This window comes from Hippoglossus hippoglossus, chromosome 23, assembly GCF_009819705.1.
Source record: "Hippoglossus hippoglossus isolate fHipHip1 chromosome 23, fHipHip1.pri, whole genome shotgun sequence".
NCBI lineage: Eukaryota > Metazoa > Chordata > Actinopteri > Pleuronectiformes > Pleuronectidae > Hippoglossus > Hippoglossus hippoglossus.
This window is the reverse complement of record NC_047173.1, coordinates 9,243,898-9,261,789: the sequence shown is the minus strand read 5'-3', so window position 1 is coordinate 9,261,789 and position 17,892 is coordinate 9,243,898. Positions and strand designations below refer to the sequence as shown.

At 42.7% G+C, this 17,892-nt stretch overlaps 1 protein-coding gene across 1 annotated transcript in view; it reads right to left on the bottom strand.

Annotated features, from left to right (window-relative positions):
- Window positions 1–17,892, bottom strand: part of pdzrn4 (PDZ domain containing ring finger 4) — a 36,179-nt gene that overhangs the window by 5,710 nt on the left and 12,577 nt on the right. The window contains exons 2-5 of the mRNA XM_034578734.1: window positions 8,426–8,691; window positions 7,385–7,487; window positions 2,638–2,736; window positions 752–814 (exon numbers count right to left, since the gene is read on the bottom strand). Coding sequence (XP_034434625.1) covers window positions 752–814; window positions 2,638–2,736; window positions 7,385–7,487; window positions 8,426–8,691 — 531 coding nt within the window. The remainder of the gene's footprint in view (window positions 1–751; window positions 815–2,637; window positions 2,737–7,384; window positions 7,488–8,425; window positions 8,692–17,892) is intronic.

Below are 17,892 nucleotides of genomic sequence, written 5' to 3'. Positions count from 1 at the left end.
TCTGGAGGTTTAAATAGACTTTCAGGCAATACGCTTCAGCCAATCAGGAGGCAGGCAGGAAGAGGTGCAGGGTGTTTTCAATAAACTCATTTACTGGTCAAGCGGGGGCAGGATTATATTGGTATCTGAATGAAAATATAAACCAAAAAGTGTGTATTTCAGAAAGTGTATGTCTATGTGTATCTCTCCCACAGGCCTCTATTAGAAGCCAGTCTTCTAATCCGTATACTGTGAGAGCATCCTAGAGACATTCATAAATAAAGCCAACTACAATCTGACCCTATAGGTGTTTTTCTATAATGAGGCAGAGAGCAGTGCTAAACATGATGTAATGCTCGTTGTAACAGTGAATAAAAACTGTACAAACTATATATTTGGCAGGACTGCAGACACATAAATTGGATATTTTCTAAAAAGAGGTTCTTGAAGAAGATGTTCTCTAAAAAGCAGGTTGAATGAAGAAAAATCATAATACAGTATATATCGCAAGAACAAGAGGAAATTTCTTCAAATTGGCTCAAGGATGAACTGATTAAATTTGAGTACCCCCCTGACACGAGTCTGGAAAAAAATTGACTTAGATTGAAACTGCACTGGTTGGCGGAGACATACAACCACAGGGCGGTAATGCCGGCTCATGAGGCTGATCTGAAGGATGTGAAGTACACTGAGACTTAAAAGAGTGAGTTCATAATATAACCTGAAGTGTGTGGGTGTGCACTTTGGGCACAGAGGAGATAAAACTACACACCTGTAAAATACGATCTCCTTCCTTGATGCGCCCGTCTCTCGCTGCTATGCTGTTTGGCTCCACCTGCGCAGAAAGAGCATGGAAATCAATGCGGGAAGCTGGTCAGTGTGAAGCTGTATCACTCTCTCACCACTGCTCTCACATCGGGGGCCAAGAAAAAATCTTTTGTGGTTTCACGAAGAGAGAACACTTATTTTATCATTGACAACCTCATATGGCACAGGTTGTTCTTCCTGAGAGCAAACATCTATCAATTTAACTTATTTATATAGCACCAAATCACAACATACATTATCTCAAGGCACTTTATAAGTTGAGACCGTTCAATATTATAGAGAAACACAAATGTTCCCAAGGAAAGCACTGGGTCCCCTAAATATGTCAGATTTTTTTCCATCAAGTTCCATGAATTACTCTTTGAGGAATAAAGGAAAGTTTCCTGCATCCGCCGCCTGATCTGGATCCACACTGCAGCCTTCCACTAAGGTGTGTTATAATCCATTCATTAGTTTTTGTGTTATCTTGCTTACAAACAAACCGACCAAAAAACACAACCTCCTTGGTGGAGATAATAATGAATCATAATAATAGCTGAAAAGTGTCAGATCTGGATCCTGCAGCTCTGGAGTCAAAGGACGATTCTCGTATATCCTGAGTTCGGCAGCTGGTGACTGACTAAAGAAGCATGTAAATCTTTTTACATTATATGAAACAGAATGGGTTTCATATAGGGAGCATGAGTGAAGAAAGAGAATCAATAAAAAACAAAACAACTTAAAACATAAAAACGTCGCTGGTGTTTACTGCACAGACTCGACTCTGCTCTAGTTGAATGAATCATCGCCTCATATGTTTGTAAATGGGTCCCAGTGGATATGAGCATCAGCACAACACTTCAAACCCACAACAATCATTTGATAAATTTTGTTCTTTCTTACATTGAACCTTAGTGGGGAAAAAAAAACACATACTTCCCAAAGTTGCAGCCGCACTACATATCCATATATTTTAATGAGGGTAAATTAGCATTTCTATCCTTTTATCATGTAAACAGAAATAGAAATGTTGTGTCAGTAGGAGACCTGTTTTCAGTCTGCGGGGGGCTCAGAAGGTGCTGTTGTCTTTGTGCAGTTCAAGAAAAACAACAAATCTGTCAGAGTTCATACCGTATATAAGTAATATTGTATATAAAGGCTGCGAGGAGTTAAATATACTGCAGCTCTTTGTAATTCTGCCGTTTACATCCTTATGGCGGCTTTCTGCTCCTCATGGCAGCTCTTACTTTTCACACCCTCACGCCTTTGTGTCCGTGACGGGATTGAAACTGCACCTGCACTCAGACTCGGCATTTCCCCCCCACATTCACTTGCGTAAAACCCCTCAAAATTACACCATTCATTCACGTTTGTCTCTATTTTGCAAGAGGAAGTTAATTTTTTCCCCCGAACAAGAATTTTAAAAGTGATCTCTCTGCTGTGTGTTCGCATGTGTGGTATGCAGAGACAGGGGGGGGTCGGTGTAATGTGTCATTGAAGATGCTGCGGTCGGGGGAAAGAGGAGGCTGTCGCTCAGAACCAATTAAAAGCTTCAATTAAAACAAGAGGGATGTCAAACGGCAGAACGGGAGTCACATTTCAAACCCAACTTCCTCCTTAGCTACGAGCGGCTCGTTCGACTGGCAACATTTTTCACTCCCTCCTCCTCTAATTTACTTTGAATTCCACTCTGCTTCACTATGTAAAGACAGGAAATTAAAATGGGATTTCATGGACGTCTTTTCACAACTTCCTAAACCAGCAGAAACTGATTGTAGGGGCCTGAGACTTCATTAAGGGACACTTGTTCTTTTCTTCAGTTAAACGTAACCATCCTCTCTTTGCCAATACCTGGCTGACATAGATGCTGGTGTCCTCCTCCTCGTCGGTCCTGTAGCAGAGCGTCAGGCCGAGCTTCTCCTGGTTGTTCTGCCGACACAGCTCCACCTCCTGTGACACACAAACACACCAAACAACGTTTTAATCCAATAATGTTTCACCTCTTATGATCAGATGAGGTCACAGGTGGATTGGATGGATTTTTTAAAAACATAAAATTTGATTTCTGAATTACGAATTAAATGGTCCCGCCCATGGGAGACCAGGTCCAACTTGATCTTCAATATCACGTCAATATTACTAATCACTTTCAGGGAATGATTAAGGAAGAAAAACTGCTTTAGGCAAAGAGACCTTTTCACATGCACATATTGATTTTGAAAATAAAAATGTTATAAATTTGTTAAGCTCTAAGGATGACTGAAACATGGATTTTGAAATTAAAAGAAATGGTATTTAAAAAATGAACAAAAATGTGTAAAACACCATTTGGAAATCAAAGATTATCAAGGGTTTGGGTTTCAAAATTTCGATGAAGCTGGAGATAAAACCAACCCTGCATGGCATGTGTACCGTAACAAAACAATTAGATGGAATCATTTCATTTTTGTCAGAACCCAGCCCGACTCGACAGTGAATAGACGGTGTTTAAAGATGGACGACTCTTGGATGATGGACGATTCTTCCCAATACACATAACTGAAGCCAAAAAATCCTGGATACAAATGCTGCCATCTTGCGCAGTAGTGATCAGCGGATGGAGCTTATTAGATGTGACCTATAGTGCAGCTAGCCAGCAGGGGGGGATTGAGACATTTTGGCTTCACTTTTGGGGAGCGGTCAGGTCGTCCATCTTTAATATACAGTCAATGGTGCAGCACATACACATGGACTGAGGTAGCATTCAGTTCTAAAGTGGTTTCGTCCCTTCCGGTCCTGGTTCAGCTCCTCACTCTGCTGCTGTGTATTCACCCAGATTGAGACTTGGAGTCGCTACACTACAATTCAACCCAGCGGAGGGAACGTGCACTCTTAGAACACAGAACAGTGTAGAGACACTATGATATATGAAACATGCACAGTGGCAGAGCACGTGTTCCGTTCATCGGTGAAATATCAGCCTGTTGGTATCGCACTGAGCTCAGCGTGTGGCAGCGGAGCCGGCAGCTCTTTGATGGCTGCTCGTGACGGATGCAAATTTCCCTAAAATTTACCCCCCTGATTTGCAACTGGCCGCTTTTGATCTCTGCCGTGTATGAAAGGTAATCACATAAAGATAACTCTGGCGGGCAATCTTTATTAACCCCATGCTGCCAAATTAATTTAAGCGCTGTGAAGTCGTGAAAAGGGGGGGTGTAGCGTAGGGGGGAACAAAATAAATAATCGGGGGGATGACGTTTGGGGGGGTGGGTGAGAATTAAGCCCCTTTTTTTTTGTCATGGGAAACCACGATATCAGAGATTGACAGGGGAAGTAATTAATTTCTGTGGCATTTAACCCCCTATGCAGACAGCCCTGACCTTCAAAGGTTGGTGTTTGTGTTATAGGGAGTTTGTTATACTGCAACACAGTGCACCAGTCGTTACCACACACACACACACAGACACACACACACACACAGACACACACACACACACTCCTCATCCACCGGCTGATTTGTACGAACCCTGACAGGGAAATACCAGCAGTGCACACAGAGATCAGACGGTACTAACGCCTGAATGTCAGCACACATTGGGTGGTACGCCGGGTTTTTAGTGAATTACCGGCGTCAGTTATCGTGGCGTAGTGCTCACTGCTGAGTGGTCTCCAGATGTGCGGAGCCAGTGGATGCCGAAACTGTCGAAAGTGCTCGGTTAGCGATGATTGGATTGTAATCTGTGCTGCTGCGGAGTTTGAATTATCGCCCTGTGGTGGCAATTTGTGGAGATCATTTTCCGTATACACTAACCACATTTACCACATGTTATATGAGAAATATAGACTGCCAATATGTGGCATCATGTCTTTTAGAGCCACATCCAACATCTGTTTGAGTCTTATACGCTCATAACAGTTATTCCATGTTTCATTCACAAGACATTGCTGCCGAGCCTGATGTTCTTCAGCTCATTGATTCCACACAGCGGACGATGACGTCCCCTCAGCTGTCACTTCTCTGGGGCCTTTAATGTACAGTGATGAAAATTCAGTCAGTCAGGAAATTAAACTTCTTTCAGCGTTTAAAAAAAATAAATCTGCTGTGGTCCTTGCCAACCAGTTTGTTATGATGAGAGCTTTTATGGCCACTGGTCATCTCACCACAAACCATTTGGAAGGGTTTGTGCCAAAATAAACCCAATGATGTCATCAGGGTTATTCTGGTTTGCGTTTTAGACTTTCCCGTTTTTAAGGGAAAACTCATGCTACAAAGTTTGAGTGTGGATTTGGAATTTCCTGAAAAGGGGCAAATGTCAGAGTCAGTTTCCAGAACTTTTCCTGCCAGCCCCCCTTGTATTTTCCACATTTCATGTCTGAAAACTGTTAAGGATTATTTGTTCTTGTTCAATATTTGGCATCACAATATCTCTCTCTGTCTTTTGGCACTTGTTGACAATGATAATTTGGCAAACTGCTCTCTGGCTGCTGTCTGCCACTGCATTAACTGGGACTGACCAAACATAGATTTCATTCAAATCCGCCATCATTCATCATTGCCTGGCAAGTAGATAGAAATACCCACAATTAGTTAAAATTGCAGATCATTATCTCCTAATTCATGACAGTTTGTTTAGTAACTGTGATTTTAAAAAGGAACGTCTCTCTTTTCCACTGGAACAAACAAAGCATGACTACATAAAACCGGTTTCTCTCTAACTTCGTTTCCTCGTGCACTTTCTGCCGTTACAGGACGGTAGATTTGGCAGAACCAGAGAGAGTATTATGACAGCAGGAGCGCCCATGTGGACAATCAGTTTGAAGGGAAGCTAAGGCTGGCAGTCAGAAGTAATGTTCCTGGGAATGGCAGCACCATTCTGTTTCATCCGAGAGGAAAGCCGTTCATGTTTCAGTTAGATACACATGGATGGACAGAGGTAAGTGGTGTGTGTCTGGCAGGTGGGGGTGGGAGTTGTGTGTGTGTGTGTTTATACGTCGGTTTGTTACATTGAAGCTGACCTTGTTCTGATACTATACTGCTATTACCACACACAGGCACTCCCCCACTCCCCCCCTGCCGACCCCCGACAGGAAAGTCTCCAGATGACGTGGAGTTAGGGCCCCAGCTGGCAGCAGAGGGATCCTAATGACCCACAATGCAGTTCACTGAGCCAGGGAGCGCCCATTAAACCAGGTCGGGGAGAACTGACAGCACCAAACGTCACCCATCACTGTCACCTAGCGTGACATCGAGGTGCACTCACCGTCTGACTTGCATGATGCATCAGTTAGAATGGAGACACTTGTGGGTGCAGAGCATTGACTGAATAGGGCACACCACACACACACAGATACACAGATACACACACAGATACACCCTCACCTCACCACAGGATGTTAAATCTACGACATTGAATTAGGGGTGGACATATAATTGTCCCCTCTCTGTAAATTGTGGCCACTTTATTGTTCCTGATTTAGAAAAATTCCTGATCTACAACCGAGACAGGATTGCTTTGCCTCTGATGACATAATGTCTGAACGACGAGGATGTTCATTTTGATGGTAGTAATACCGTAACGATCACAGTGGCAACGATATTAACGAAGTGAACTGGTCAATTCATTTTCTCCATTCAAACGGACAGACTACTACCCTCTGAATTGACATCACGCTGACGCTCACCAGTCTACAAACCAATCACTGTCAGGTAGATGCAGCCCATGTAACAGGACGTACATATGTCATACAAAAGTCTTTAGTGTGCTCCGTAAATTATAATGTGAAACCAAAACTAACCAGATCAAATGTAAGCAATATTACAAAGACATGAACCTTAGTTCGGATCATGGTCTGGAATATCTGGTATAAATCTAAATTTGCTGTGGATTCCCACTAAAGCTAATTTAATTTCTAATATCATCATCTCCTGTTTTTAATTAGTTTTCCCACTGATACGTAGTGAGCACTCTCTATTCACAATCTCGATGACGATTTTCAAAACAGCCCAAATATTCCTGAAGGACAGTTCATGATGAAAGGGAAACTCGCTGCCTGAGAGTGAAGCACACAGGCAATTCAACAGAGAGGCCTTTTTTCCCTTTGGTACCATTACATGAAGAATGGCCTTTCCTTTTTCAAACCCAAGGACTGGGCTCCGCTACACAAAACAATCCAAAGAGAGTACACTTCTCTGACAAGGGCCGGACAATTTTCTTGTATTATTGTGGTATAGGCAATTTCTCTTGTATTGTTATGGGACTTGTGAGCTGGACTTGGATGGTCTCCTGGGATTTTGTATTACTGACACAATGGAGGCCTCAGAGTCTACTGCATCAACAGAAAAGACTCAAACCTTTTTAATCTAGTTACAACAGCACAGAAAGACACAAATAACTCTATTGCTCTCAAGTGTTGTGCTCAACAGTTTGATGCTTCACTGGCAAGTTGTGTATATCACTATAAAGCTACCAGACAGAGGAAGACAGTGGTTTAGCTTGAAATACCACATACATATTTTTTAGGCTAATTTCATTACATTTTAATTACACTTCAATTCAACTGCTTTCAGGCTTAGCAATATATCATAATGTCCTAGTATCAGTGCAGTGCAAAGCTGTACCTCGTATTCATACTCTTCCGTCCTCTCCACCTCTGCAGGCGTGTTAGACAGGTACTCTGGACATTCATAAAACTCGTGCTCCATGGTGTGGATGGAATGACAGCTAGAGAAGAGAAAGAAAATAGATCATTACTGCTTGTTCTCGCATGCATGTTTCCAGTGTGTGAAATATCCTGTTATACCTTCAGAATTAGTGTATATACGCAGGTAAATGCTTTTCCATAGCCAGTAGAGAAGCTTGTTGTTCCGTTTTCACCCCCCCCCCCCCGCACGTCATGATCGACGTCACACATGCACTGACAACTGCTCTCTCACCTCTCCATATTGCTCTAATCGACAGTGATGGAATCATGACACATGGGTGAATGTGCTAATTTGGCAAGACAGAGCCTGTTCATGTTTGTGCAGCATTGACAAAACTATAATTATTTGCTTAATAACTGAGAAATTCCAATTTGAACATGAGGTTTTGATGGGGTTCTCAGTCTTCTGCATGTATTTCTTCACAATGCTCATCCTATTCTGCAACAAAACTCTGAACAAGCAATGCAGACTTTACCCATTACCACAGTAAAGCCGTGACCTCTGTAAATTGCTGCCATGATAATTGCCTCTTCATAATCATTGGCCAACGCTGGTAGATTTGTAGTGTTATAGGACAAATTGATTTCATTTGCTGCCCGGCAAAGACCTATTAATAGCCACAGAATGGATGTCTCGCCAGAATGCCAGCTCTATCAGCCCATTGGCTTTTAATCGGCCAGCAAAGCTCCCATTAAAGGAAATGGATGTATCACACAGAAGCAATTATTGCTTGCAAGTCTGGCTCCGCAAAATGATATCACAGGGACAAAGTACTTAGCTCTGCTGGAGGTTTCCACACTGTGATACAACTGCTTAATAACTACCATGAAATGAATTGTCCGACCTGCCCATCTCATCTCAGTGTGTGCCATTAACACTCAGGTACCTTTCAGAAGATGCATGGAAGGCTAAAACTTTGTGCAGTTGCAGTACAGTTACACAGTGTTTTCCCCTCACCTGTCAGACAAAAGGAAGGGACAGATGTCAGGGACGGGTGGGGTCGCAGGCCGGAGCTTGGCCAGTGCCATGATGTGCTCGAAGGTGATGTCCGTCTGTGTGCAAACGTCGATGACGCACACGTCCTGTGGCATGCCGCTGTGTGGGACGGCCCCCGCAACTGTGTTAGGGGTTCGCCGGAGAACCTGGACAACGATGGGGTCTCGCCTGATGGCCTCCGCCACCGCCTGGTCATGGTCGACCTTGGAGAAGTCACGTCCGTTTACCTGAGGATACGGAGAACAAAGAGAGATTTTGAGATTCTTTGGGCTTCACCAGGACAGAACTTCAGTCAGCACAAGAACAAACATCCTTTTTCACATTCACACCTGGGATCCAGTACCTTTACACCAAGTAGCAACCCACTGTGACGTCACCCATCGGTTTGTGAACTGCTGTTTTAGAGCCTTGAGTTTGGGATGACTTAGTTTTTTGAAACCAGAAGTAACCATATTTCGAGGAGTTGGGGGTGGGCCTAACCAAGAGCTTGCAGACACTGCACGCCAACCAATAGCTGCGACCTGCACCCATTGGACGGTACGACCGGTCAGTCACATGTCTGAATGGGACCACAATTTACAAAATGAACATCATCGTGTATTAAAGAAGTCTTGAAACTAAAGATCGAGACAGTAAACTCATTTTGTCATAGACTTATATAGAAGAATACAGGCACTTTCACATTGGCTTCACTTTCCGTACTTGATTCTACGCCCATTGTTATTCAGTCTATAATTTCTCAACTGTTGCTTTACCACCCAGCAAAGCACTTATTTCATAGTTGCTTTGCTTGGTGGGGCTACGTTTTTTTTACTGCACTTTGGCCGTCATTCTTGATTGAGTGAGCACATTACATATTCCCTGATTTTCTTTTAACTACACTGTATACTTTCCCTGCACGTGCAGACATTTTAACAGCGAACCACCTATTCACAAATGTGCTTCAACGACCTCGAGGCTACTTTTAAATTTACGTACGCCATATAATGAACTCCATTTGCTGCAGGAGCAAAAACTCCCCCAAAAACATGTTTTAATGGGGCTCATTTAATCTCACTCAGTTTTACTCCAATATTCTTTTTCAATTCAGTCTAGCGCAGATGCATTATTTACATCGCAATCTCACCATTAAGCCCATTAGACATAGAATAATAATGCTGATTTAAGTGAATGAGCTTCAAAGTGGGGGAAAGGTAGCAGGAGGTAGACAATGCATTGTGGGAGCATCAGATATACTGTAGCAAACAGCACTCACAAAATGTGTCAGTTTAGAAGGGTTCCGAGAGAATTATTGGAGAATAGGTGTGTGTGAGACGTCATGCTGTCAACTGTCAACGGGAAAACACACATGCACCTGCGTTTACTCACTTTCTAGGACACTGTCACTTCATTTGACCCAATTACAAGCCCTCTGTGAGCCTGTGTCTGTGCTCAAGTTCATTTTCAGTCTGTCATACTGTGAAATTGATTAATTGCATTGATTTTCGATGTCAAGTGTCAAGATTGTTTGTCAAGGGCTTAAAATGTGGAAGCATGTGCCTAATGTCAGGTTCATTATTGGAAATGAAATATGACATTGTGACATATGACATGACAATGTGACATATTTTCAATGGCAGTACGGTTATCTTGTCTTCCCGGTACTGGGTCCTGGACGTCACAATTACGCTGCATTTACATACGATAAATGTATTGACATTTTATGAATGACATGAGGCTTTAAAAACTTTGGCTGCCTATTAATCCAAACCATATACTGCCATCTGCAGCTGTGATGGAAGTTAATAGATGGCTTCATCAAACCGGTGACCTCTTTTTTAACGTCTATCCCGTTTGTGCATCTTTTGAAAAAGTGCAGGGCAACTTCCCGAGTTGTAATGAGGCCCAGATGGAGGCATTAATCTCCAATCAGAGTGAATGCTCTGGAAGGCAGGACGTGATTGTGCATGTACACCTGCCAGAGTGTTTACCTGCTGTTGTTCCTCTATTCAATGTGCCTGTTGATGAGCTAACTGGGGGCTGATTAATAGCCAGCAGATGTGACAAAGACTGGGGATAATGGCTCAGAAAGTACTGGTTTTATGTGTGTTGTTTGGACACATTTTCTACATTGTATACTGTACAATGAAAAGTATTATGGGTAATTAAACTGCAAATGAGGAGATAAAGAGGAGCTGATAAGTTGGAGAGTTAATTAAGCTCTGACCATTGAGAAGGGTTCAGAATCATGATACTTTGTCTTTGTGTTGTTTATATCCCATATTTCTTTGTTAAATTATTTATTGTGTTTCCTGCCTTAAACCTAAAGTGACCCTGTGAGACATAATCAAACAACTTCTATTCATTTCATTAAAGTATCCCATTCTGTTGTTCTTTTTCTTTGTGATTTCCTATTATTGTTTATTCTTCCAAAGACTGCTCCTCCATAGGGATTGCAGTTTAATTTAGTCATAGCCTGGGATCTTCCTTTCTGTATCTGGGAAAACATGCATAGGAGCTATACATGCAAGAGCAATATCTGCACTGAGACGCGTAGGTGAGCGGATTCCTTCAATATCGAGCGGTAATTCCATTTTTATTACTAGTTCCCTTTCCCATCGCTCAATCCATGTGACCAAGCTGACAGAGAGACAATAATAACTCATTACATCACATGATACAACCCACGAAGGCTCCACGAGAACTCTAAAAGTAGTCCGATAGTCTGAGGTCAGGGTGGTCCATAGGGATGGTAGTAATGAACCAACAATCTAGCACAGTCATATACCTCTCAAGTTAAAGGTTACCATTGCCAATAAAAATGGTTCCCAGTAGCCCTAAACCAAAGCTTCTTGTCTGTCCAAACACTACTTCCTAAAGGTCAAGGTTCAAAGTGGCATGCTTTACTTTGTGTGTATGTACAAGTTATTGATCTACTGCCTTTTGTGAAAATGTTATTTTCTTGTGGTCAGCACTTTGTCTGTCTGTTATCACTCCTTGAGCTGCTTTATTGTGTGTTGTGTCTTTTTGTCAGTTGAGAAGAAAGGGCTAGAGGGCTAACACATTTTGGCTTGTTAAAACCTCTATGAATATAAATTATATATTAAAGTGTAAAATATCTTAAGGCATAATTAATGCACAATGTCGAGGGACTATTCTGTAGCTATAAAAGATCTAATTCATAATTTAGCACATTTAAATGAGTGATTATAAGGTAGGAAATAAAACCTATTCTTCTAGACCAGAGACTGTATAGAAGGCTGGACGACCACATCCTCGCACTATCCAGAGATGAATAAATATCCCACATATAAACACTGCCATCAGTTTGATCCATGTCCCATCTGTTAACAAGGAGGAGGAAGGATTTATGACCTTTACTGCAGACCAGATGGTGATCAAGATGCTTTGGCTTCACTTTTGTGGAATTTTCACGTCTTCCTTCTAAATATATCGTCTATGTTGTAGACTTCAGACGTTATTCTGCTGACTCTAACAATCTAGCCACCTTTTAGTAGGACTAGTTTAGCTAGTGGTTATGTTATTATTTAGCTACATCATAATGTATTAAACTAAAATACTAAAGTGTTTGAAAAGTGACATTTAACTGATTTGTTACGTACTCCTACTTTGGAAAAAGTTGATACATATTTGTTTAGCTAAGGCTATCTCACTAGAGGTAGCTTTCATTTCATAGATCTCTCTAGCTCTGTTTTCCAGATACTGCAATTTTTATTTTTCATATTCTTTCAGATATATACTGGAAAACGTAACCTTCTTTATTTGGTAAAAATGTCAAGACATCAGATTTTTGACCAAATACTTAGGCCATCTAATGAGTTTTGGCTTCGTATGGAAGAGCAACGATATCGAACATAACCTCAATTAATAAGATGTGTCCTTTGTTCACTTGGACGTTTTGTGTTCAAAACAGTCAAGTGGATTATTGAATATGAATATGCCTTGTCACTTGCTGACATCGCCCTGCACAGACTGTTAATGTCATGCATGGCGAACAGCAAGTCTTGGCTACCAGCTATTAATGGAACATTTTGCTCCCCGTGATACACCAATTACACACATCACTGACTATGAGGGGTTACTACTGGACCATGGTTTGAAAATGGCTGCTACATGCGTTGCGACAGGGCCGCACAGCACAGAGGAAAGCCAATCAGCACCAGTCCCGGGGGTTGCAATATGCTCGAAAGAGGGCTCATGTCAACCTTTGAATGTGTCGCAGGGTTTTATCGGTTGAGATGGCTATATGTTGTTTCCACTTTTGAATACAAAGAGTAAGTGATAAGGAAAGCCCAGAGATAAGAGCAAGTGTTTGTTTGTATGTGTATTTGTGTGTGTGTGTGTGTGGCTGGTGAATGGGTGGGTTTGCTGCTCAGAGATAAGAGCGTGATGGAAACCACTCAACCTCACAGCTAAATCTGACAGATATGGTGTCATTGTGAGCAAATGGAAGTACGTGCACGCACGCACGCACGCACGCACACACACACCTCAAACATTACATCAGCTCCAAACAGACTTGAAACAGCTCTACAATGCGGTTGCTGCCATTAACCACCTTTGACTGAATAACGCCTGTATCTCCCACTGAATAGCCTAACAATAGACCACGAAACAATAAGCCGCCAAGGAGAGAGAGCCCTCGGTCTATTCAGCAGCGACCCCGTCCAACCCCGAGGAGACACGTCTCTCAACACCGCCGGCAAGCTGTCGTCCACAATTGCCAAGATCGTGATTTCTCTGAACCACAGCTCAATACGAGGAGGATTGTTTCTTACATTCATTGCATATTGTGATGAGTGAGGAAGCGCAGGTGGCGTGCTTCAATAATCTGCCAAATCTCATCTCTCTTCCTCCTTCAGCCGCATTGAGATGATTCAGGAGGCCAATCTCATGTGGCAAGGGCTTGCTGTCATAAATGTCTCATTTCAATAATAAAAGTCTGTGACACGCAATATCACCCCGGTGCAACGGAGCCAAAGGAGATGATAGTTTCATAAATTTGAGTGGCAGGCTGTGCAACTGGTGGGCCATGCTCGGTCAGCTGAATCACATTGACCCTTGCCTTGCGTGGGATGAGAATACCACCATGTTGTTGATGCATGTGTGACAAGCAACCAGGGAAAGCTAACAAAACAGAATGCAGGGGGTTGAAATAAACCTTCTACATTCTAGTTTTCTAAGTCTTGTCTCTCCCAAACATTGCATGGTAAATTAGCATTTCCTCCAAGCGTTAAGAGGCAAATTACTTAATTAAGTTAGCCACAGTTGCTAATCCGGGAAGGTAGTTTGTGTTTACTTTTAATTGGACAATGTGACAATCAGACAGAGGCTAAAAGGAGCTGCAGCAATGGTCAGTATGAGGAAAGTGGTGTTTTCTAATATTAGAGCATGTAAACCTTTTCATGTAGGAACCCAAATTAAACCCTAAAACTGAGTATGTCTTCTTTATAGCGATGGAGAAAGCTCGTCCCCAAAACACAGACAGCAGTCTCTGCTCATATGATCTCAATGTCAATGGGGGGACAGGAGCTCTGAGATGTAGGTTGGAGGGACACCACTTAGTGCTTTGTGCACAAGCATCACTTACTGTACAATTACAACATCTGCCATTTCAAAGGAGATAGAATCCCCCAGCTTTAAGATGTGGCTGAAAGTGGCTAAAAATACACAATATAATTTACTTTAATCACAGCCAATTTCAGGTTTCAGCATGATGAATGTGTTAAATAAATGTCTGCTGTTATGTAGAAATGTGATTCATTTTGAGCCAGTGAGGATTTGCTGAGCGTGAGAATCATATCTTGAAGACATGTTTTGTTGTTGTTGACAAGAACAACCATGGTCTTGCAGTGGCCGAGTATCGTTGGAGCAGCTGTGGATGAGCACCTTTCCATGCAAGGTAATGTCTGGAATTGAAATCAGTTTCATTTAACTGCAAATTATTCTCCTGACTGTGGCCCTTTTATTCAGATTTTATCGGATTTACCTCAGAATGAGAAAAAACCCTGACTGGACTTTAAAATTGGACGAGATTTCGCACTTTCCTTTGCATTTTTAACCAGGTTTGTTTGTCTTTTCCAATCAGCAACTGTTCAGCGTGCATTGTAATGCTCTGCTGTTTCACATTTCTGCATCGCGCCAATTAATCAAAGTGACAAGGTATTTAATGAGAGGCAATTAGAGTGTTAACAAAAAATGCAAATCAGATGGGGAGAGCAGGCGATGCGTGTTTGTGGTGGCTTTGAGTGTGTGTGTTCATGAGCGTGTGTGTGTGTGCAATAAGCCATGGCAACGGGTTCAAGGAGATCCTGCTCACTGCGCTTATTCTTACACACATTCCCGTCAGAGTTTATGTGCCCGTCTGCACCTGTGATTGCATCCGTTTCCACAAGTGTGAGCACAAGTTGTAATGAGTGTCCTTCTCAGTTTTTTTCCACAGACACGGGCGCCTGAACTACACCCAAAAACAACCAATTAGTTCTGCGACAGGAAAACCACACGACAACATGAAATGTGGATTAAATAGCTGCTGTCGAGACGGACGTTAAGTAGCCCGCTCAGGTCAATCCCTTCCACATCAAGCTACATCTGTGTGCTGCAGATTACACTGTGTTGCCTTTAGGAACGGCCACTCACAGTTTTTAGCCGTTAGATCTTCACTTCAGAGGCGGCGTTTAAAGTTAGTGCTTTTCAAATGATCTTGCGACGCTGAGAGAGGCCAGTGCTTCCCACATGTCCCTGCTCAATAATGCCTGCTCAGAGCGACAGGCTGGTGGACTGTCCTTCAACTGGTTGTGTCCTGCAGTCGAGCCCCTCATCGTGAAGTGTCTGCAAAGCTGAAGTGTCCTTCAAAAAGATCGACTCTCCTGCTCTGCAGCTGATCATATGCTGGTGCTTCCCTGGAGGACAGAAACAAAGATGAACTCCTGCCTTCCAGAAAGCCTGCAGATGATCCCAATATGCAAATATTTGGGTGTGTCTGTACCAACTCAAAAGCTACTAGGGCCATTGATGACTGGAGTGCATTTTGGTGTATTGACATCAGTATTGCAGCGTTGAGCTCCATTTTCAGTGACTTCTTTAAAACATAAAGTGTCCAGTCACTACGAAAGGACTGAGATGCCTTGCTGCACTGTTTAGATTTTTAGAACGTGAGCAAGATTGCTTGTGTGACGACTCTACCGATCAAACACTAGCATTAGCTGCCTGTACACATTGATTCCCAACCTGGTCGGTTGTAGCGGTAGCATTCTGTCACTGACTGTCCAGCATATTTTGGCTTCATTTTTTCTAACCCTAACCCAGTAATCCCATCATCACTAAATATGTAATTTTGAATAGAAGAATAGAGTTATAAAATGTGTCTTGTTGTCCAGATAACGTTTTTATCACAGTAACTGGTTTTCTAAAGATTTACTCTGGGTTAACATTAAAAACTAAATACAAGTCGAGTTCTCATGAAACAGGAGCATTTTCTCATCCTACTTTTCATCAATATCATTTTAAATTCTACTATTAATATAATAGTATAACCAGTGTACATTTCTCATTGTATTTTTCATTGCTACTCTAGCATGGAGCAGTGCGCCCTAAGCATTCAATGGCTCATTTAACCCCCCCCTCAGAGAAAATGCAACCCAAACACTGCTGGAGACATTTCCCCATGTTTTCCTCTTCTTTCTTTGTTAAATTGAGATGGACATCATTGCTGAAAACAAGCCACAGGACTAAATGTTTCCAGTTCTTCTTATATGGCAGCACGTGCCTGAAACGACTGGTGGACTTTTGATCTGATCTTAATCGTCCTGTTCTCTCGCTCGCTCCTCCCTGTGGAATATTTTCTTTGTCTTCCTGTCTTTTCACATTTCGCCTGTCACCGTCACATTTCATTTCAATTCAGCGGGTTGAAAAATAAAACAGTAGGCGCTTTAAGAAAACAGACACAACGTCACTTTCTGTTTCTACCCGTCTGTTTTGTTGTATGTGTGCGTCTCATGGGGTTTTCTCCCCTCTCACACTCAAATGTCTATCTCCCCCCCCCCCACCCTGGCATTATAACACCACCACCTGCCGTACGAAACACGACAGGCAGACATCACAGACTCTTGACTTGTGACTGTCATTCCAAGCAGCCATTTCTGATGTAAGTGGGGGGAAATCAAAAAGGTTATCATCTGTCAGCGCACGCATTAGGAACCGTCTCATTTCCTGCTCTTTGTAGCACTTCTATATGCAAGGCGGGCTTCTTTTCAATTAAGCTTCATGAATACAGATACTTCCTGGTGGTGGAGCCTTGGAATGATACTTGATTTGTCTTGTATTCTGCTTTTCGGAATCACTAAATGAGCATTTCCTTATTCATAACACATCAGGGCATGTGCTCGAACACTTTCAAGGGAAAAACAACCTCCTACTGTTTTATCAACGAGATAATCAAAACTCAAATTAAAAACACTCGTCCTGGGCTAACAACCCCATGGCAAGTCAAGAGGTGCGTTTCACACCACCTAGCTCAATCCATAATCGTATTCAGCATTGACTAGCCTGGCACGCTGCTTCATTTTCTCATAAAATGACTAATGCCTCCTTCATGATGAGCTCATACATCATTGGCGGGGGCTAACGTGTCTGTGTTTAACTAATAGGCCCTGTGTCCTCAAGCAGCCGCGGACGGTGCAGGTTATGACAAACTGCATCAACAAGACATTCATTACCCTCAACATCCAAGGCGACCGAATCACAATTACCCCGATCCCCCCCGCCACACTCTGTACCTCCTCATGCACCACGTCGCCAATGCATGAATTTCTTTTGTCACGCTGGGGAGGTGGCGACGTTGGGAATTAGCTGAGTTGGTTTTTTAGAGATGAGATGAGAGGGGGGGGGGGGGGGGGGTGCTCCGATGCTGGGTGATTGCAAAACTTCTTTCCTGTCACTTTCATTTCCATATGAATGTGTTCGTGTGTGTCTAGAAATGAACAAAAGCGTGTCCATTTTTACATGTTGCCTATATTTGTGTGTGCGTGCGCGCATCCATCTTGACTGACTAATGTACTTGGCTTGTGCTGCGGCAGGACTCTAATGTTGCACTGTGTCCTCCCCACAGTCATTAGATCGCCATTAATCTCTCATCTGCCATTAAAAACAACAGCCACTGAGCTGGGCTGAACAATAGCGCGGCCCTTCCTCCAGCCCCTCGACACCTAGTAGCAATGCGTTTGAATTAGGCTCTCGGGGGTCACCGATTACGCCCGCATAATTCATTCAGACGGCCGAGTTCACAAAGAGGTTATGTGTTACTCCTCGATGTGGGAAAGACGAACAACAAACATTCTCCAGCCGAGCGCGTCAGCTACTCCTTTACTCGTTTCTCATATAAAACAAGACTGGTGATATCCATTTTTTCCCGTTCTCTCAAGAAATCC